General features: G+C 38.5%; 2 protein-coding genes across 3 annotated transcripts; both read left to right on the forward strand.

The window, feature by feature from the left end:
* The first annotated feature begins 3173 nt into the window (after positions 1-3173).
* On the forward strand, positions 3174-7448 carry LOC105038348 (tubby-like F-box protein 14). Of its 2 annotated transcripts, none has more exons than XM_010914130.4 (6): positions 3174-3352; positions 4539-4618; positions 4724-5180; positions 5389-5476; positions 6288-6420; positions 6507-7448. In XM_010914130.4, the coding sequence occupies exons 3-6, from the start codon at positions 4833-4835 to the stop codon at positions 7234-7236; spliced, it is 1299 nt and encodes a 432-aa protein (XP_010912432.1). In that variant the 5' UTR covers positions 3174-3352; positions 4539-4618; positions 4724-4832; the 3' UTR covers positions 7237-7448. The 2 variants fall into 2 exon arrangements, with proteins under 2 accessions (XP_010912432.1, XP_010912431.1); XM_010914129.4 differs by having other exon boundaries at positions 3198-3447.
* A 10471-nt stretch (positions 7449-17919) lies between these two features.
* LOC105038349 (protein BYPASS1-LIKE) lies at positions 17920-19672 on the forward strand. Its single transcript, XM_010914131.4, has one exon. The coding sequence runs from the start codon at positions 18171-18173 to the stop codon at positions 19377-19379; it is 1209 nt and encodes a 402-aa protein (XP_010912433.1). The 5' UTR covers positions 17920-18170; the 3' UTR covers positions 19380-19672.
* Positions 19673-23312: the final 3640 nt, after the last annotated feature.

Genomic DNA, 23312 nt, shown 5'->3' on the forward strand with positions numbered 1-23312 from the left:
ATCCAATTGAGTTTAGTAAAAAGTTATAAATTTTATTGCATCAGTTTCAATCAATCAAATGTGTGAAATCCAGATTTATTTCTGATTCCATATGGCACAACAAAATTTACAACCTAAATTCAATGAGAAGTTTTGAAGTGAAAAATCACTTGCCAACTTGTCATGAGAATGTAATATTGCGTTGCCTCCGCTTATTTGTGCAGTTATGCAGTTTTTATATTTTTGAGCCAAATTATCAGTATCTACATTGCTAAAGACTGGTATTATTAATTCAGAGGAAAATAAGCAAGCAACAAGCATATCAAGATTATGAAAAGAAAAAGAAAAAAAAAAATCTAAAGCAAGATGATTCGGCCATATGAGCATGTTGAGTTGGTGCACACAAATCCCGAAATAACATTACCGCATTAATAACCAATCTTCTCTCACCTTGTAACTTTGATGGTGTTGGAATTTGGTATCCAATTCCCATCATCAAATCCAATCGGTTCTGAAACATGGTTCCTTGCCATCTCTGTGTCATCGCCATCATGCTTTCATTCTTGAGGGACACGCAGTGGGGATTTATCCATCATGTTGATGGAACTTCTCAACTAGATGGGGTCCACTTCAAAATATCCCAACATCAATGGAACAAATATGCGAACCCATTTAAATTCCTCATTTTAAATGATTAATTATGTTTTTTTGGTAAAGATTAATTATGTTATTTCTCAGTAACTATTCTGAAGGTTGGACCATTGAAAAAAAAGGGGTCTGAAGGGGGAAAAAAGAAAAAGGAAAAGCTAAAAGGAATAACAGAAGCTGGGCCAAAGTTCTCACAATTTGAGACCTAGATCAAAACAAACCAAGTTTTTTATGTTTCCAAGTGCACAGCACCACAGAGTACTTTTAAGAACGTAACACACGCAACGAGTCCAAAATCTTAAATCTTTGAGTCCATTCAAAGCCATAGGAAGGGGCCCATGAATTAGGCCTGGTCTTAATCACAAATCCAACATGCCACTACCGTCCAACTTATCCAATGCTTCATGACAGTGGAAAAGCAGCTAAGGAAACCTACCTTGTCCATATCTCCCATTTGAATGCCAAGAAAACTAGAGATCCTGTCTTTTTACACTCACAATGAAACATAGATCCAAATGGACCCCTGAAAGCGTTAATGCAAACAAATTGAGTAAAATCTGTGTCGTAATTTTGATGGTTTGGCACTCTGACTTTCTAGACTAAGTCTTCGTCCAAAAAAAAAAAAAAAAAAAAGATAAACTTTGGCTCTGATGGTACCAAATTTATATGGGCGTAATGAGTCATTTTCGCGGACCTAAGCTTTCATGATGGAGCGTGCGGCCAATCATCATAATTTTCCGACATATTCTTTTCTTTAATAATCTACACGCCCCTCAAAGGAAGCCGTGATGGTTTGTTAAGTTATACCTCTGGGGATTCTGAAAAATTCTCAAACCTCGGAGGGCAAATTCCCAATTACTCCTCACTCAAGTCCGATTAAATAGTATTTTTGCATGATTTTCCATACTTTCTTTTTGTTTTTGTGATAATAAATACGTCACAAGTATCCCAGGGCAAAATTTCTTCGAAGGGGAGAAAAAATTCCATAGGATGTCTCTGCCATGACCGGCTATATAGATCACCACCATCCCATCAATTATACTTTTTACCTAACCGTGCGCATGTGTCATCTTAACAGTAGTCCAAACATGACTAACGCTCGAAGTAAGCCGGGCCACATCCCTAGCTGATCCAATCAGAAATTCTTCCCGGGCATTCGACCAGACTTGGATTCAAAAGTTTTTTAAAAAATCGAGATTGAAGTTCATTTGGACTCCGATTGCATCAGCTCAATCAGATTCTAATTTTGCCAACTATCTCCTCTCTTAAAGAAAAGGAAGAAGAAGAAGAAGCAGCAGCAGCGGCAACCCCAATCCTAATCCAAACCATTTCTTCTTTCCCACATCACGACACCCTCCAACTCCTACTCTGCCTCCAATGGACAACTTCGTCTAAGCTTATCAGGTCTTTGGCGATGATGATGACCACAGTCGATGGTGAAAAAATTCAGAAACAATGTTATGAAGCTTTTGTTTGGGTTCTATGGTTGCCAGGAGGCGAGCTCAAAGAACGTCAAGAAAGATATCCAATTTGATAGGGATGACGGTCGGAGAATTGATAATGAGGCCTTGTATCGGATTTAGCTACGAACCACGTTATTAGAGTTTTCACTTGTAGTGTCGATTGATGAATGGCAAATTATTCGATTTGGCAGTGAGAAAATTAGGAAATAGATCGCGAGCTTTGACAAGGTCAAGCTTATTGATAGATATCTGCCTCTCCACCGGCTTTGGTGGCATTCCTTGTTACTAGATGTGAGTGATCGGAGGACGATGAGATTGAAGCAGTCACATTCACAACATAGTGAAGTCAGAGGACTCATCTATTGTACGTTGCAATAGACCGTTGGTAAATACAGGCTCTCTTTCAACTGATATAGTTTGGAAGGAAGGAAAGCAGTCCTGATCTTCTAGCTAACGATGAACTAAAATTTTTTGAAGCCGAGAAGAGGACGGACGATAATAGTATCGATGTCATCATCTGCTCCTGTCAAAACAGACATCAGAAACAAGATGGTGGTAATTCTATCATCTTATCAGTGCCGGCCTCACCATCTTAAGAACAATTTGAGGAGGATGGCTTGGGCCAATAAAATGGAGCTAATCAAACCACATCATGTCGGATCCATTTTGTAATTTAATTGGACTAGATCCGGCCCTTCATTCAAGCTTTCTATTGGATCTTGTATGGATTCAGGGTTGGGCTAGGCGAATGGTATATTGGAATCCGATTCAAAAAAAAAAAACCTATATATTTAAGCCTAAATCACGTCCAAACTTTTTAAGAAAAAAAAAATATAGGTATTTTTTACGTAACTTCGGAAATATAGAGATCGCTCAGCTCTTTTCTGCAACTTTACGAGCACCGTATCTAACCTTAGAAGGTTCCGAAGGTACACGGGAACGATGAATGGAGACGGCGTTAAGAGCTGCCGTCACGTAACGGAACGGAAAGTCGAAGCGGCCGGGCGAGCGTGGATGGACCGCGGGTGGATAAAATAATAATAAATTAAAAGTTCGAGTCGTTTCCATTTTTAATTCTTTTCTTCTTCCGCCCACTTTCCACTCGTTCTGAAGTGGATTTCACGAGGATTTGAGATCCGGATGGCTTCTTGAAACCCAAAGGCGGAGGAGGACAGAGAGAGAGGCGAACAAAAGCGGTGGTGCCGGCGGCATGGAAGGAAGGGATCGGGCCGAGATCTTAGCACGGCCGAGATTGATGCTGGGTATTTGATGCCTTTCTTGCCCTCTCTTCGTGGTCTGGGGTTTAAAGCTTGTGTCTCTGAGGCCTTCATTGTTTTTTTCCGCTTCAAATTGAGAGGTCAACGCCAGATTCTTGATTTTTTTTTTTTCTCGCATTGTTTTGTGATTTGACGATGGTTGTTGAGTTTTGGCTGGCTTGTATGGGATCTCGGGGAATTTGGGCCGTTTTTTTGCATGGAATCGTGGTAGATCTGTGATTTTAGGTGTTTCTTTTGTTATATTTTAGATTCGAGGATGGGGGGTTCCAGAAATGACCAAAAGTTTAGATATTTCGGCCGGTAGGGCTTGAATTTCGAGTTCTTTTGAGGCATTTTGGGTTTGTTGGGAGGTTCTCTGTATGAATCTTTGTAAAGATCTGGGTTTCTTCCAAGTTGTCGTGAGATTATGAAGGAATGCTGTCCCGTGTATAGTTCGAGACAGAAGAAGACTCTTTTTTGGTTTATCAATCACTGTTTTCGCTATTTAAGATGAAAGTTCTTTTCTTTGTTTGTTGGTCTCGTCCTTTTCTTTCTTCCTTTTGGTGGATGCGCTAGAGAAAAATCTCATTTTTAATGCTTTTTTATGGATTGCTCTTCTCGAACAAGCTCCTCTCTATATTCTCCACTTCTCTTCGGGTACTTAGATGTCTCTGGGACGTACTTTTTACTGGGTGTCCCATTCTATCGCGAAGATCTACTTCCTTTTGCCGAATGCCATTAGAGGAGCTACTCAGTTGCGACGGCGGGGGTTTTCCCTTTTTTCTTCTGCAGAGTTTCTCAAGTTAGTTTTGCACTTATATTCATCATCTGGACCTGGAGACTGGTTGTCTATTTATAAGCATTTGAAGCCTGTGGTGTACCCTAAATAGGAATCGCTAAAAAACTTTGTATTGACGTCTGGTCCGTGGATGTGGAGTAATTTAATCAAATCTAATTACTTCTTCTCAATTAATGGTGTCAGCATATGATTTAAATGGGTCTAGAAAAAGTTATGCTAAAGTTGTTTTCTATGGTGACTGCGTTCATAGGCACGTATAAAGGAACTACACATTTCCGTGGACTTTTTAAGTTCTTCACCGGATGGGTTGTGGAGTTAATTGGTTGTGGAGTTAATTGGTTTATATATGGGCGTTGTACTTGCTTTTCTTTACTAATAACTATTGTTTTACAGGGATTTGCATCACTTTTGGTGTATCTGAGGTCCTGTCAAGTTCCTCAACATGTAACAGGACAATAAAATTAGGAGAATAGGTAGTGGTGTTGCTTCTCACTATTTCTCTTTTCATAACATGATTCAGTGTAGTGCTTTAAGAGGTGTGTGAGAGCTGTGGTATGAGATTATTACTGTCTGTGCAGGTTGTCATTCCCAAACTCGGAATCTCTGGTATCTGCTGTTTGCATAATAGTGGGCTACCAATTATATGCCTGTTGGAGGGGACTGTCTTTTGAGTTTGGGCTGGCTTAGATGTCGTTCCGTAGCATTGTTCGTGATTTGAGAGATGGCATTGGCAGCTTATCTCGCCGGGGCTTTGAGGTGAGGCTCTCAGGTCATCACAGGGGGAGATCTCAGGGTGCTGTGCACGAAGTGCATGACCATACTGTAGTAGTCCAGAGCAGCTGTTGGGCTAGTCTTCCTCCTGAACTACTTCGTGATGTGATCAAAAGGTTGGAGGAGAGTGAGAGTACTTGGCCTTCCCGCAAAAATGTAGTTGCCTGTGCAGCTGTTTGTAGGTCATGGAGGGAAATGTGTAAAGAGATTGTTAGAAGCCCAGAATTTTGTGGAAAGCTTACTTTTCCAGTATCCCTGAAGCAGGTTGTGTCCTTAATTCCCTTTGCTTTTATTTTGTTAATCATTACCTTGTTATTCAGTTCGTACCATTATGATGCATTCCTTGCATTTTGTTTATTTATTGATTTTGTGGTCAGAGAGATTTTGTCACTGGTGACACATATGACAGAAAATTAGTGGTGCTAGTGATATTTGATGTTAATGTATCTTATAGTTGTGTTGCTTTTTACAGCCTGGACCTCGAGATGGCACTATTCAATGCTTTATCAAGAGGGACAAATCAACTCTAACTTATCATCTCTATCTATGCCTTAGCTCCGGTGAGCTTGTTTCCGTTATATCAATCCATACAACTGATGTCTTTTTTGTTAATGAATTTATTCTCTCTAATTACTGTTTCCGTAAATGCTAAATTGGGTTTATTTGTGTATATCCTGATGAGTGTCATACTCTGTGGGCTCAACTTTCTTGAAACACTAAATTTTGCTAGAATTTATGATCTTAATCCTCTCTGCAATGTGTTGATTATTTGTTATCGTTCTGCTGCTTTTTTCAATTTCTATTCTTTGGAGGAACTTTTTCAATTGCAAGTCTGTTTGCCTCTTCCATCCAGATGATGGAGAATTTAGTATTTTCCTACGTGTTTAATGAGATTGACTGTTTTCCCTGTACAACTGAGAAATTTGTTTAAAATAAGTTGCTTCCATTGCTGGAGAAATTTCACTAACATCGGAGCTGTTTTCTGCTGCGTATTTGGTAGTGCTTTGGCCGATGTTGGTGTTTTTACAATTCTAAGTTGAGGATTGTTTTTGTGTTGGCCATGTCTTTCCTGCTTCAATAGTTTATAAATCGGTTGCAATTACATTTCAATTGTACTCTCACATTAAACAATACTCATTTGTACAGTGTCTTACCTATCCTAGCATTTCCAATATTTTTCCGTTGTTTCTTTTCTCTCTTTTCTGCTTTTGAATTTTTTACCCCCCTTCTGGTTCTTTCTGTTTTGGGGACCTCGGGCGCACTTGATTCACTATTAGGTGTTTTTGAGGTGGTAGAGTTTGTTTTATTGGACTTTTGAGATGATTATGATGTGTCCTTTAATTTGTATCTATTTTGGTCCCCTTATTGCAGCTGTACTTGTTGAAAATGGGAAGTTCCTCCTATCAGCTAAAAGAACTCGCCGCACAACCTGTACAGAATACGTAATATCTATGGATGCTGACAATATATCAAGATCAAACAACACTTACATTGGGAAACTAAGGTGATTACAACTGTGAAGACTTGAGATTATTCTTTTCATTATGAGTTAGTTTAAAAAGCTGCAAACCTGATTGAGTTTCTTCTCAGGTCTAATTTTCTTGGCACTAAGTTCCTAATCTACGACATCCAACCCCCACACAATGGAGCAGCCCTCTCCCAACCAGGGAAAACAAGCAGGAGATTTTACTCCAAGAAAGTGTCTCCTAAAGTTCCGTCTGGAAGCTACGTCATAGCACAAGTGACATACGAGCTGAACGTCCTGGGCACCCGGGGACCCAGGCGGATGCACTGTATCATGCATTCTATTCCTGCCTCAGCCCTCGATGCTGGAGGGACCGTCCCTGGTCAGCCCGATCATCTGCTCCCTCGCTCTTTGGATGACTCCTTTCGCAGTATGTCCTTCTCGAAGTCATCCATCATGGACCGATCCATGGATTTCAGCAGTTCTCGCTTCTCTGAGATTGCCGGAGGACCCAGGGGTATTGGTGATGAGGAAGATGAGGCTAAAGAGAGGCCTCTGATCCTTCGGAACAAGGCCCCAAGATGGCACGAGCAGTTGCAATGCTGGTGCCTCAACTTCCGAGGTCGTGTGACCGTTGCATCTGTCAAGAACTTCCAGCTTATTGCTGCAACACAGCCTGCTGCGGGAGCTCCAACTCCGTCGCAGCCCGCACCACCAGAGCATGATAAGATCTTACTGCAGTTTGGGAAGGTTGCCAAGGACATGTTCACCATGGATTATCGGTATCCGCTGTCAGCCTTCCAGGCTTTTGCCATCTGCTTGAGTAGCTTTGACACCAAGCTGGCTTGTGAATAGAGCCGTTAGAAGAATGCTGGAAAACTAATATGACGGTTAGAAATTCTTGGTGTCTGTTTGCTATTGATGGCAGCTGTCGATGCATCAATTTAACTTTCTACTGTGTTGCAGCATTTATTTGCCCTCTTAACCTCTCCCCCCACCCCCAACAAACCCCTCTTTTCTGTGTTTCTGTAACACGTTCTGTATGAAATATTCCATTGGATGCCTCATCGCATTTTCTCTCTTTAAACCAATGCAGTTTTTTAAAATTTCTAATGTTGCCTTTGACGGATGGACGGTGGTGGTTTTGGATCGAGGCAGTGTACGGTTGGTTTGGACCACGCCAGGTGGTAGCTCATCTCTGATGACAAAAATTAAAAAGCGGAATGCAGGGGAATATCTTGGGGGACCATTACTGTTTGACGGCGACCAGGTGGAGGTCCTCGATGTTGCTCGGTCGGCAGTCAACATAAAACCAAAACCAAAGAGCTAATCAGTTTTATGGATCTGCTATAAAAGGCCCCAGTAATTGCCTGTGTTATTTCTACGCTGGAAACAAGGCAACTGTTGTTTGATAGGCTTCTGTGAGGAAACTGTGCGCCTGTTTAAAGAGACCTTGATGGGGACGGTAGGTCACATGATCGCCTGGCAAACAGCATTAGCTTCTACCTTCAAAATTCTGGGAACAAAACTGTTCACCAAAGGTTAAATCAACAATGTTACTCTTGGAACCTGGAACCTAATCGCATATCATCAATTACACATAATTCAGATCAAGCTATGATTAAACTACGCGCATGCAAGATGTGATCTACCAAAAATAAAACGTAAGAATTCAACATGGATCGATTCGGTGTCAGCCATGCGCAAAGATTTTTTGATTTTTTTGGGGCTGAAGAAGGCCCACAGGGATAAGGATTTGCGATTAGAGGATAGATGCTGCCAAGAAGCATCACGTAGAAGCACTTTATGAGCTGTCCTTTCCATGCCCAAGCAAGCCAGTTTGCCTCAGTAGGACTGTGTTGCAACCTCACCCTGACTCCACAGGAGTTGTTTGCATTGACACCTTGACAGAGGCACAGAATTGAACACTTCCTCCTCATTGGCATTCCTGCTGAAAAGTGCTTGGCTGCAGTCACGAGGCAGAAAGATAAAATATCTATATATATCTATCTATATAAAAGAGAGAGAGAGAGAGAGAGAGAGAGCCAGAGGGGCCCAAGAAGGTAACATTCTCCAGTCTTACCACAGAGAGGAACATGGTGGACACTGGGCATATCACCCGCACATCATCATTAACTCAATAATACAAGTTTGTTCGCTTTGTGGTTTCCTCTCGCTGGCTGTTAGTTTGGATACCTGCAGCGTCTAAGGTGCTCCTTGATATATCATCAATGATATGATAATCAAAATAATATGATCATTGAAATAATAGGATCATTGAAATAATATATGATTATTATATTTGATATATTATTAAAATATCATTAAAAATAAAATTTTATTGTTGTCGGATATATCACAAATAGTGATAGTAATAACATATAAAATATCATAAATAATCTTATATATTAGTATGCAATAATTACTCTACAACTTGATTAAATATTCTTCATTTACAACTCTTCATAAAAACATGTTGTATTGTAGTAGTAGTAACAATAATAATATTTATTATTATTATTATTATTATTATTATTATTATTATTATTATTATTATTATTATTATTATTATTATTATTATTATTATTATTATTATACGTATTTATTTTGATTAGGCTATTAAAATGATATTACAATAATATTATATATAATCGAACTTGGTTAGACTTAGCCAATTTTGAAGGGTTTAGTATGATCCATGCATGTCAATTACCTGTCTATAAAAATAAAATAGGTATCTAGTAAATAAATAAAAGGTATTCATGCTATTTAATAAAATCTATTAATAAAAATAAAATAGGCATCCAGTAGATAAATGTAAAAGGGTTTTATTAAAAATGAAAGATCAAAAAAAAGAAAACCATCCTGATTTTCTTTTATAGAAGATGTTATTTAAGATGAAGGGTTGAAGAAAAGAAAAAGATGATAGAGATTTTTTTTTTCTTCTCAATTTAGTGACTAGAGATATTTTTATCCCAAAATAACTTCAGCACATCACTAATACCTCATGATGTGCTATCATCTAGGACATATATGGTGATAGCATCACTGTACAATGCAGTAATGCTATCATCGAATTTATCACTAGATTCTTCATCACTAGATGAGATTTTGTAATACCAAACAAAATGATCACATCACCTAACTTACATCACTGGGACGGTGTGAAATATCACCCCCTGCCAAATAGTACCTAAGAACATTGTAGATTCAGACAAAATTAAGGAAAAAAGAAAGAAAAACTACAGCACTGATGTTACATACTAATTAAATTAAACGAATGATGTTATGAAGGAAACTATGAAGTGTCGCTCTAAAACAATGAGAGAAAGTATTTTAACTACTTCTAGGTTATTTATCTACTGTGGCCATCAGCGTCAATCATTTTTCTTGAAAAAATTTGAGTTATAGGTGGGAGCAACACCACTCGTTTGTAGAAAAGAATTAAGAATCATCATGCCACATTACATAGGGTCTAGGTTGTGGATGGCTATAGTGGATACCCTTCTGAGTTGCTATTTATTTTATTTTTTGATGTTCATAAATGTATTTATTTTAAATTGAGTTAATATTTTTATTTTTATAAAAAAAGAAGATCATGCCAACCAAAAAGAAAAAAAAGCACCTTCGGAGTTTAAAAATGAAACCTCCTTCCAAAAAAAAAAAGGTGTTGCCATTAGATAAACATGAACTATTATACGCAAGCATGGGCCCTCAATTTTTTTTTTCACCATTGAATTTGGTTAGAGTTTAGGTATCACATGGATGATAGAAAGGCAAATCGTTTGCTGATAACATTTTTTATAACAAAAAATCAAAATGACATGACTAGCTCTAGGAAAAACCATAACACTAATCACCACTTCCATTGGCAAATCCTTGAATTTCAAGCATAATTACTATCTTCAGAAATGTAAGATAAGGAGAGCTAAAAAATGAATTTGAAATATTCAAATAAAATTAGGAAATTCTAGTTTCATGGTTTTAGAACTTATACAGAATTCTTTAAAAAAACAAATGCTTGACTCTTTAAAGACACAGTTTGTATTCCAAGGGAAAAGAAAACTAAAATCACAAAATATTTTTAATGTTGTACTATATCAGAACATAATCTACGTCAATAACTGTGCATCATGGAAATAGGCATTGTAAATTAAGAATGACTTATCAAAACAAGAGTATACATTGCACCGTTTGTTTGTGTCGACACGCAAAAGGTTAAAGCAATATTTTCATAATTTTATTTCATAAACTAGTTTTGAGCCCGCGCATTGTATACGAATTTTAAATCATATAATAAATTATTTTAAAAAAAATTATATATAAATAATAAAATAATATCCATCCAAATTTTTGATATCTATTCACATTCTCAACTATATATATGAGTGAATTTTTATTGTAAGAGAATAATAATATCAAACTTTAAGAATATCATTTAAGTCATATAAGTGGAATTTAATAATATCATTCTTTAATTCAACACTTAAAAAATTAAGAATTATTAGATAGGAGAGTTTAGATATGTGGCATATTGCAGATTGATTTTGATCCAAATGATAATCATAAGTGATAATATGTTGTTTGTGTGAACAATCTAAATGACTAATTCATCTCCTTCCAATTTTTATTTATATATATATATATATTAGATTGTTATAGATGCCTCTACATTCCTAAAACTACCGTGAATAACGTGGGGCGTGTACAACAAAGAAAGTCATGGCACTAACTCTGTTTCCGAAGAACATGTTCCATTACACGATGTTTCTAAGCCCTTTACCTTAGTTTCAGAAGAAGCATTTCCTAACACCAAAGTCCACATATCCTTTATTTATGAAATTAAAATTATAAATTATGGTAGTTTGGTTGTTTTTTTTTTTTTTTGGCAAAATTAACTAATTATTTACATTTCTTTGATAATTCAGATGAAAAGCTTTTAGTTACTCACAATTCATGACTTTCACAGGGCATTTTCCCCATTTTAAAAAGAATAGGTAAAATAAGGACAGTAGATTTTTTTTTTTCTTTTCTTTTCTTGTCTTTTCTTTTCCTTTTTTTTTTTTTTTTTTCTTCTGGTTGGTTTTGTTTACGTGGGGCGGGGGGGGGGGGGGGGGGGGGGGGCGGGGGGCTTTGTTCACATGCTTTTTGCTTGGTAAAATGGGATTTCCCATCCATTCTTTTCACGAGACAATGAAACGGTTTGTTTACATTCTGAATACAAAAGGCTTTTCATGTTGCTCCTTGACACTTCTAACTATAACCATTTTGAAATTTTTTTCTTGATATTAGGTCTTAAATCAGCAGTCCATTATCCAAACGTTCAAATCTTTATGATGTCATTTTTCTTTTTAATGATTATTAAACATCTTATTCACCAAACTTTCAGCAGGTTTTCTTAGTGTTTATTTGGTGGGGCTTCTCCAACTTAGATGATGGCAACTAATGCTTTTCTGGAGTGGCTGTAGGCTAGGAAATACTTTGTCCAGTGGTTGGTCAGAATTGCATGGATCACAAGACACCGGGTTATTGTTCTCATGAGTTTGAACCATGGGTCTGCAAGTTGGAACCATATGTTCAATCTCATGGTTGATTTGTGGTTGCATTGACAATTCCATTGTTCAGTTCAATGGAACTGAACTCCATGAAGTTGAACATTGTTAGTTGATTTCGATCAACTTCCATAACCATTTGGTCTCAACTATCGATTTTCAGGTATTTGTAGGCAACTATATTCATATTTTTCTTAGATTGCAAGTTCTAGCTAAGCCCAAGATGTATTGGTTATGTATGTGATGACCTCAACAGCTTGTTTGTTGAACCTTTACATTTTTCTTGGCCCATCCAGGAACAGCACATGATACAGTGCATTTCTTCACAAGCATTTTTCCTGAGATCTAGTCATGCATAGGTGATCCATTTTTCAGTGGTACAAACCCTCAATTTCCTTCAATTTCATTTGTCTAAGTCCACTAAAGCATAGCTAAGGAAATGCTTTGTTCCCCACCATAATTCTTGTTAAAGCATTCCTGTTCACACTTCCAACCTATTCCAATAATATTTATAACCGAAAAGCGATTCAAAGTTCGTTTGTTGCTTGGTTTCTCAGTTTTGGATCTGTAATAACATATAAATCAGGTCAAAGGTCATTTGTTGGTAAAGCAAATAAAGATTTTTCAATCAATTGTTCAGATGCAGTAAAATTCTGCTGTGGCTGCAGGCATGGAATTATGCAATGACTAATGGGACGGGAATGATCCAAACCAAGGTAATTTAGCACAAAAGTACACCAAAAATCAATTTGTGTAGTTGAATTTACTGCTCTAGCTTAAAAACTAGACCACCCTGCTTCTAGCCTGCAGTTTATTTGTCTTGTTTGTATCATATATTTCTGATTCACTATTTTGTTTAGCTCATGCATTCTTTATCAGACTATACTCATGACAACTCATGCCTTCTATAATGGTTTGCTTCAACTACTAGATATATTAACACTAATTTATTTGGTTGTATAGGTGGTCCCTCAATAGCAGCCCAATCACAATAAATTCAGTAGTTCTGGCTGTGGATATAATTGTCTGAACTCCCTCTTCCAACTTGGAATCCTTTGGTGAGTCCTCATGGCCTGCATCACCAGTCTTTGAGACTGACGCCCGCAAACAATCTGGATGACCTAGGAATGGGTGACTGAGGTCATGGTTACAATCCCCAATGATGTTAGATGTGCATTAGAAAAAACCAGAGAGAGAAAGTCTACGAACACTGATTAGCCAACTTATTAAATTTGATTAGCCTTTTAAAAGTGTTCCATGTTTCAACGGATCGTGCCCATTTGCTTATCAAAGTCAGCAACAACTTGCATTTAGTTGTAGCATTTTTTTTCCTGCAACTTGGAGTTCATGGATGGATAAGATCAAACAGAAGAGAAAGGTAAGGACTTGTGTATAGTTTGTGCATTATTAATAATCTGATGTGACTTTTGGAGCAAGGTCAATTAGGGAATGGAGAAGGCACTTCAGCCATTTTTGGTGACTTACAAAAGCATTGGATGTCTACAAAATGTTAATTGAATTGGATGTTTTAACTCAAGGCGAAGGTTTAGGCGGCGACTCAAAGAAATCATCATTTTTCTGATCAAGATCAAGAAAGACTTTATATGATGGTATATTTGTATTGTCGGTCCAGCATGACTTCACTAGAAAGTAACAAGTATGGGTATTCTTCTCTTAAATGAGAATGATGACACAAAACTCTGATCACTTGGCAAGGGAATCGGAAAGTTTTGGGCTTCTTTATTGATGAGTTATGCGGCTTAAGAAGCTTGTGTGATTATTGGTTATGTATCTTGGTGCATGCCAATCAGGTGGCTTACTCTAGGCTCATTTGATGGATAGTTATAGTTCCATCCATTGAGATGCTCATTATGGATTTGAAAAAAATATACAGACTATTTTGTTTATTTATTATAGTTATTTAATGAGTGAACTTGATGGAAGGACATAATTTTTAAATGAAGAAAGTATTGGTAACGGGATTCGCCGTCGGTTAGTTAAGGCTTAGAGAAGTTTGCATTGTGATGTTAGAGATGGTAAAGGACCAACTCCATAAATTGCATATTGACCTAATAGTTTCACTAATGTTGTAGTGTTAGAGCAACTTGCAAGTGTGCATGTCCATGTGAAACAACACTTAAATTGTATTAAATGGTATCAAAGCCACTTATGCCAAACCGCGCTCAGATTGCACTGGATTGTCCCATTATTCCAATTTTATTGGACGTCTCTGAAGAGACCAGATTGCATTGAATCGTCGGTGAACCAAACTAGATAATTTTTTTTTGGTACACAACCAAACTAGATATTTGACCAAATCTAATTGAGCCACCGATAGTGAACCATGCCCAAATTGCATTGAATCATGAGTGAACCAACTAGATATTTACTTGAACTAGATTGCACGTTCTTGCGCTTGATGCTAACGGATGCCTACTTGCTTTGGAGAAAAATGGATTGAGACCCACGATATCATTTAGAAGATGGATGCATGGTGGTGATGGAAGTGGATGGTCTGAATGATGGCACCTTGCAACAAAAGTCTGCAATTATGTGGCCGGTGTCTGTTGACTTATCAAGCATTGCTATGTGACATCCCGGCCTATTGGTCCACATAATTAAACAAGAAATTTTTTTTAAAAAATCATGCTTGTAACATCAGCTTCTAGAAAGTATTGTAATATCCACAAAATAAAGAGACGTATCTTAGTCGCAATGCTTCTATATGTGCAAGTTTTAGCTTTTATTTGTTCATTGTTAATGTCATTTGACCTGCAAATGATTTGTTTGGCTTCATGCACTTGTAATGACTCCTATGAGTCATAACACAAATGGATACTCTTATCAGTGTGTTGCATCTGGCTTCATGGATGATAACATTTATTTTGATTGAGGATGGTCCCCTATGGTGTGCACGTGGCACTATAGCATATAATGCACCCATGGATGCCATCCATCACGGGATGGACAGCCAGTAGACAACATACATAGTATGCATTTCATGGTCGGTGCATATGCATAGCCATCCATCACAAGATGGACAGCATCCATGGATACGCGACATTCTGCAGCACTATAAGGGATCCGCACTCAATTTGAATAATCGCTCTTCGCTTGCATGACTTGCTCAAGGTGTTCATTTATTTCCCAACTATTTTGTGAGAAAAACATTTACACAACTTATTATTCTGAAATAAATTTTGAAATATGTTGCTGTTGAGAGTTTGAAAACTAGATCTTATATGTGAAGGGTCTCACGCTCTACTTAGCTAGAAAAATCAGACAGTAGATGGTATAAGTGCCAAATAGGATTTATTTTTTTTTTTCTTCCCCATCTTCAAGTTTTTAGACTTGCACGATTCATAAATTGATCTAAAAATCTAAAGGCTAACCCTCCAAGTGGGTGAACACTAGACGAGCCTCAATTCATTTCTGCTCATTTCAATTCAAGACAAATAAATCATGTAGTCTTCTTTTCCTTTGCCAGTTTAATTTTCATTTTTTGAGATTGATATAATTAAGGAAAGTCCAAAAGTGGGGATCTAAACCAAGGCTAATTACCAAGCAGATTTAAGATAATTTAAGAAAGTAGAAATGTTCCAATACGCAACTTATGATCGTGAGGGGATTGACGAAGGACATGAGATCAAATGTCACTCTCATCGCGCCGCATGACGTGCCAATTGTGGAGAGAATATTTGGTACCACACCAGAATTAGGCCCCATATCTTTTTCAATAGAAAAAACGTCGCCATCTCTTGATGACTCTACGATCATGTTTACCTATATTCATAAAAAGTTGAAAGGAAAAACACCAATCATTGCCCTGCCAATGTGAACGCACGCCCCGTCACCCTTAAACGGGCTTGATGAAGCCCCTGCTAATAACTACGATTGTCATATTTCAAACTCCTCCCCACGATAATATCAGCGACTCATTTGGTTGACGGGAATAAGAGTCAGAAAGACGAGGAGTCAGAGAGCCCCATTTAGTTGGCGAAAATTGAAAAGGAAAAAATACTTAAAATATAATTTTTTTAAAATTAATTAAAATTTTTAAATATGAGAGATCGAAAATTATCATGGGCATAAATTTTTTATATTTGACGGAAAAAAATCATATAGAATATAAATTTTTATTTTTTAAATTATTTTTTTTAAATTAATAGATAAAATTTTTTTATTACATATATAATAAATATTTTATATAATATTTTTAAAAAAATAGATTATTAGATTATTTTAAAATATATAATTTTTTTTTTATGATCAATTACACATATCAAAATAAATTTTTAGATATTATATTTTTTTTAAAAATATTATTATTATTATTATTATTTGAAATCAAATAAATCTTAATATACCGTGAGGAAACGCCACCTCGTCGCCGCTACTGGACAAAACGTCCGGGAAGCCCGTCCGCGTTGACCCCTTCGGTTCCCTCGAAAAACGATTCTGGACGGCAGCGAGGAACAGAGAATCCATCTCCTATAATCACAACTGCGAGAATCCACGTGGCACCGGGTTATCCGCTCTTATTCTTACTTTATTCCCAGTTGCTGACGTGGATGGCCCCGTGACCTGTCATCTCGTGGACCTACCTATTTTGGTACGGTAGCGTTGGAGCCGGGGGGGGATGAACTTAGTCTCGGGAAGCCTGACGTCATCTCGTCCACAGTAACATGCACCCCCGCACCTCCAATCTTTTAGCGTGGTCCAGTCGGTGGTCTGTGCACCGGTCCTCGAGCTAACACGGTATCGTAGACTGCTCTCCATTCTTCTTAACCGCGGCAGCCAAATTATTTTCTTCCTAAACTGCCCTTGACGCCCGTTTTCCTGGGTTTAAACGAGAACAGAGAATATCTTATTGACCGCTATATCCTTGTGTCACTATTTACAGGATAATATAATATTTTTAAACTGAAACAGATTTAAATTATAAAGCTATTGTTGTAACATAGTTGAAGATGACCCATATTGGTTAGTCAGATTAATTAGGTGCCCGTTGATAATATTTGTTAATCAATCAATTTGTACCAAAATTATTATCTCGAGATGCATGTTGGCTTGGCTATACTGTGATGTTAATACATACCAAGAAACATCCAAATTTGAGACTAACTCTAATCACTATGTTGGCTACTAAACTCAATCACGTGATGGAAACCTCAATAGCTATAAGAAATAAAAAAATATCTAATATTTTATATTTTTTTAAGTAGTGAGAGATTGTATTAACTATTGATATATCTTGAAATCCACTCTTTGGGATGTGCAGTTATTTCAGACAATCAAGATGATAGTCCAAAATTGGAGCTTTCATTAGGGGACAAACACAGAAAGCATCTTTTTCAAGAATGAAAAAACTTTGATAAAATTTAATTTTATAATAAAATAATTATAAATTTAATATTATTATATTGCTTCAAAAAATTTTAGAATTAAATTTTACATGATGCAATCATATTAGTTTTTTTTTTTTTTTTTTTTGACTACCTCACTGCTGGCACATCACGTATGACAAGAGAATCCGTATTTTATATGCCAGACAGTGAGGTATGGGCCTCTCTGTAATATTATTTTCTTATGGCACCGGTTCGTCAGCAGTAATATAACGGCGATATTTTAAACCCCAGTGCCGGCGGACCAGCGGGGGCATTGCCGTCATAAACTCCTTCAACATTCCACGCACGAGCGGCGATCCGGACCCGGTCCTCTTGCACCTCCCCGTCCCGGGTTAGCCCGTACACGTGTGAACCCCCGCTTCCGGGACTTCTTCTTCCCGCCACGCAGGCGTGCGCCGCCCTGGGGCGCTCCCTCCTTCAGCCACGTGTCCTCTCGCGTCCCCATCGCGTCTCGCCCGCGTCCGCCCGGCCCAGACCTTTTCCCTCCTCCCGCGGTCACTCCGCGGTCTAATTAAAACTTGTTTAGTTAGATTTATTTTTACCATTTTATTAATTGCGTAAAAAAGGGTATAAATCTCTCATCTCTCACTGTCCGAAGCGCCGGTCGGCCGAGAGCCATTAAATCCTGCTCCGCCTAGGGATTCTGGTCCTCCAACATATTCCTTCCATTTCCTCCTCGATTGCGATCGGATTCTGGGCTTCTAGGGTTTCGATTTTGTTCAAGGGTTTTTGTATTCGATATTGCCGTGGTTCCGGCGAATTTTAGGATTCCATTGGTGGTTTGCTGGGTGGGGGGAGAGACTGAGCTAGGGCTCGTGGGAATGTGACAATGCCCGCCATCGAATACCAGGGATCGTCGGCGCCGTACTCGTTGATTGGCCGTTCGATCTTGAGCATACGGCGGGATCAGGTCCACGCCATGGACACCGGCCACCACTACGACGCCGGCCTGGACCAGGAGCTCGATGCCTTCCAGCGCCGCGTCGCCGTGCTCTTCCAAGACCTCGCCGCCTCCGACGGCGGCGATGAACTTCTGTCCATCTCGTGGGTCCGGAAGCTCCTGGATACCTTTCTTGGGTGCCAAGAGGAGTTCTGCGTCATCCTCTTCAACCACCGCGCCGCTGTTGGCCGGCCGCCGCTCGACCGGATGATCGCCGACTTTTTCGAGCGCAGCGTCAAGGCACTCGACGTCTGCAACGCCATCCGTGACGGGATCGATCATTTCCGGCAATGGAGGAAACATTTAGAGATCGTTCTTGTCGCGCTCGCCGACCCCCGGCAGCAACGGCGGGGGACCCTCGGGGAGGGCCAGCTCCGAAGGGCCCGGAAGTCCCTCACCGACCTCACCCTCCTCATGCTCGACGAGAAGGACGCCGCCGGCTGCGTGCTCTCCAACCGTAACCGCTCCTTCGGCCGCAGCAGCGGCTCCTCCAGCCGCGACCACCATCAGCACCACCGCTCATCCGGTGGCCACTTCCGCTCCCTGTCCTGGAGCGTCTCCCGTTCATGGTCCGCTGCCCGTCAGCTCCAGGCCATCGCGGGCAACCTCGCCGCCCCCCGCGGGCACGAGGTCGTGGCCACCAGCGGTCTCGCAGTCGGTGTCTTCACCATGAGCTCGGTGCTCCTCTTCGTGATGTGGGCGCTTGTTGCCGCAATCCCTTGCCAGGACCGTGGCCTTGGTATCCACTTCTCCGTCCCCCGTAGCTACCCGTGGGCGGCCCCCATCCTGTCGCTCCACGAGCGAATCGTTGAGGAGTCCAAGAAGAAGGACCGGAAGAATTCTAGCGGTCTATTGAAGGAAATCCAACAGATTGAGAAGTGCACGCACCACCTGACGGAATTGATGGATGCAATCAAGTTTCCAGTGACGGAGGAGAAGGAAGCAGGGATACGGCACTGGTTGGAGGAGCTGGCCCAGGTTTGCGAGTCCATGAAGGGAGGGCTGGACCCCCTGGAACGCCAGGTGAGGGAGGTGTTCCATAGGATTGTACGCAGCCGAACTGAGGGGCTTGATTGCTTGTCTCACAATCCTGAGTGAAATCCCTAGTTCGGGATTCCTTCAGAATGGGATCAAGATATCACGTTTCTTGTTTCTGGATTCCATGGGGTGTGTTTAGTTGCTAGGCGGAGAGGGTGGCCATCGAGGGATAAGTGATGGAAGAGACAGATCAAATGTCTCAGCACCCAAATAAGTTAATCAGGTAATGCTTGTGTATTTACCTCAAATACGTTCTGTAGAAAAGAAGGATTGGATTGAAATGTCTGTTACTGGTGGCGCCATGTCTAGCTTTGCTGTCTTTCCTATATAATTTTCCATTGATTTTCTGAGTTCTTGGATCCTCCATGAAAATAGCCAATTGCAGGACTGCTCTTTTACCTTGTAAAAAATTGTACTTCATGTCCTTGACAAATTTTGTATTGCATGAGTTGTGTTGCGAATCTTGCATTTCATTTTTTAATTCTAAAAAGTGAAGATGTGATAAAAATGTTTAAATGGAAAGTGATTAAAAGGTGGGCAGATCTGTTTACTTTTGCATCCGAAATATTAATCAATGTGCTGCTTAGGATGGGCGATTTTCATTATACAGGATGCATATCTTATCACAATGTAATGCGGTTCTGATGTTTGTGACAATATTTTGCTCAGCCATTCATGCTCCTGTCTCATGCTATCCTATATTTGTGGTTGTAATTGCAATCCCAAATGACTGCTTTCTTGAGTTTGTAAATCATTTGGTTTAATAGAACAGCATACGAGCCTGTGTAGATACAGTCTAGTAAAGGGAGTTGACAATGATTTGTGCAGACATTATTACCTGTAAAAGTAAACCATTTAGATGAGGTTGAGTTAAATTGGTCCATAAGTAAACCCTGGGTGAACCTGTTCATGGTATCAAGATGGTAGGGAAAGAAATAAAGTGTCTAAAAGATACATCCTTGCCATAAATGCAGTTTGTAAAGCAATTTTATGAGCAAACATTAAGCATCAATTGTTAACTAGAAAATGATGAGAATCCGAATAGAATTCCAGAGCTTATCCTCCAAGTGTTACCATTTCTTTTTATACACCAAATAATAGATGAATTAGGCAGTGAATCCAGTAAACCTCTAGATTCATATGATGACTGTCACAGTTTCATGAAAAGAACCCTAGAGCTCTCAACTTGAATATTGGCTTCTCTCTAAGGAATCAGAACATCTCTCTCTCTAGGATATTGTTGATATCTTCATCTCCTTTTTGCTTCTGCATAGTGGTTATCTGGACATGAAAACAATTTTACTTGTTCTAATTTGCTAGAAGACCATGTAATCTGAATGTATGAACTAGTGAAATGAGGAAAAAGAAGCTACATGTCAATGAGTCAGCTTGTGATATTTAAATTTCTCATGTTTTCTTATTACGGGCATCAAATTAAACTGTGGAACTTTGGAGCAGTTAACCAAATATCTTAGTTGGATATTTAGTTAGGATCAAGAGTTATGGCCAATTAGATGATGCAACATGTGCAAGCTAATCATGAGAAGTGGACTTTAAGACCAAAGTGGTAGGAGGATGGACTTAGGATTTGATTGTGAAATGGTTATGGAGGATTACAGGAGCAGTGCAGAAGAACTATAATTCCAAGGTCTTGGAAAACCCATTTCTTAGATTCGTGTGTTGATAAGGTTAAAATCTTGACAAGGGATGGAGTACGTTTAACTTTTAGAGGGTCTATGGGATCAAATTACATATCTTGTTGATGATAATCATGAATAAATTGAAGGAAAGCTTTGGTCTATTAGTGAATCCTTTATTATAGATAATGAAACGAGACAAACTTCACAAAAAAACTGTGAGATACTAGTTTGACAAAACAATGTAGAGTGGCAATAATTGGGCTTTTAATGGTGTATCTTTTGGGATCATTATACCGTATATTAGTTTTTGGACTATTTGAGGAGTGCAAGGAAATGAGTGATTTGAACATTGTTGTAAAATGAATTAATTTTGTACTATTTTGGTCCTTTGGAAAATTTGCTTATGAAAGTGAGGTAATTATCCTACACCAAAAAAATAGAAAGTACAAGGTGAACATATTCCAATCATTTGGGAGAGTGGAAACCTAGAAAAGTGCACAAATCTTGGATACAATTTGCAAAAAATGTTGACATGGGGAGCTTGTCTTGTTGCCGGACCTTAGCACATAATATGTGGGGGGTTATTGTGGAAGGCATTAAAGCAGTGTGTTGGGTATTCCAGACGATAGGAATTGGCTTTCTTTTAGTGTTCTTCGCTGTTGTAATGTTGCTTGTTGGGTAGGCTATGTTTGCCTTGTTTATGTAGCCATTGTTTTGTCTGGCTATATGGATTGCATGCATTACATGTCACTTTGGCTAAGATTATATGATTTTTTTGGATATTTTTTTATTAAACTTCAATATAGGTCTAATTTCTTAGAGAACATGTAGCAATAATCTATAGAAATAATTTTGGTTTATGCTATGGTGAACTGTGCAGGCTATTTTCTTCCTTGTATGACTATTGAAAAAATTTTAGGAAAAGAAAAATTCTACAAGGGTTTTGTTATTAACTTGGAAAGGATCAGAGAGTGTAATTTGTGGTTTAAGGAGAGAAGTGTAATAGAGAGATTTAAGATGAAAAAGCTAAGAACATGTATGCAAGTGCAGACATGAGTTCAAACAGTGTAGCAGTCTGCAAATTAAGTTTTGCGGAAATTCACTTACAGCACTACCTTTACACTTATCATTGTTGAATATTGTTGAAGTTATGAGATAAGATTATGTATAATGAAAAAAATGCTAGCATTGAATGCTAAATTGATATTGTGAAGGAGAACAGAGGATAAAGATCTAAATACTGGCAGGACTGATATCCCCTGTTATTTTGGCAGACAGATGATAATTGGGCTACAATCAAAATTGCAGCCTAAAGATTCCTTCATGTGATTGTATTTGTAATGTTGGATACACTAATGTATAGAAGAATGAGATGTGAAATATCTGACAGAAACAAAATGGGTTTGATTTAGTGGAGAGGTGCATTTTGGTTTTGCTAAGCATTTGGTGCCTTGGAAACTTGGGTGAAAATATTAGAAGGCTACTATGAGGGCCTAAACTATTGTAGACTGATGAGTGTTGGATAATAGAATGGTCCAAACAGCCATTATTGATATAAGAATATTGAGGTAAATGTGCAGTAATATGGAAAGATCTGGTTTCAAAAGCTTATGGCTCCTATTAACAGAGACTGAAGCAGCAGTAACTGAGATGGCATAGAAATGTGCAGCATTATTGAAAGGAGATTCTATTAAGGGGAATGGCTGAATATTATAAGCATGTCTGTAAACACAAGACAAAGACTTGTAGATAGTTTGGAACAAAGATGTAAGAGGAGATTCAAGAGAGCTGAGCTTTGCTAGATATTGTGCCTTAAATTGGAGTTGATGTCATTGAAGGGAATTAATGAAGGCTTATTGTTCCGATAAGAAATGTTGGCAATACTTTTTGGAGAAGAATGATCGTATTTAAATAGATTGATTTGAAATTTAAGTAACTTTATTGTTGTTCTTATAGTTTTACCCTATAGTAAATAGAATTAAAATTTTATGACAATTAAAATTTATGCGTGCTTCTTTTTCATAAAACTTGTCACAGTATGGGATTAAAATCTGTTACACATGGAGGAATTGAGAATGTGTATTAGGAATACAGTGATACAAAGATTTCCCAACCAAACTACTTTACTGTCACTGAGACTTAATGCAGATTGATAAGATACATATTGCGCAGAATATTAAACTGTGACAAAGCTTATGAGTAAAAATTGAGCATAGTATACGGTTGGATTCCAAGGTTCAGGCATCGTCTATAAAAAATACTACTTGCTCCTGCAGGAAGCATCTCATCTTAAATACAACATGAAGGGTGAAGTAGATTTAGAAACCTTTTTTATTTTGGGGTGGGGTTTGTT

The sequence above is a fragment of the Elaeis guineensis genome, chromosome 1, assembly GCF_000442705.2.
Source record: "Elaeis guineensis isolate ETL-2024a chromosome 1, EG11, whole genome shotgun sequence".
NCBI classification, from domain to species: Eukaryota; Viridiplantae; Streptophyta; class Magnoliopsida; order Arecales; family Arecaceae; genus Elaeis; species Elaeis guineensis.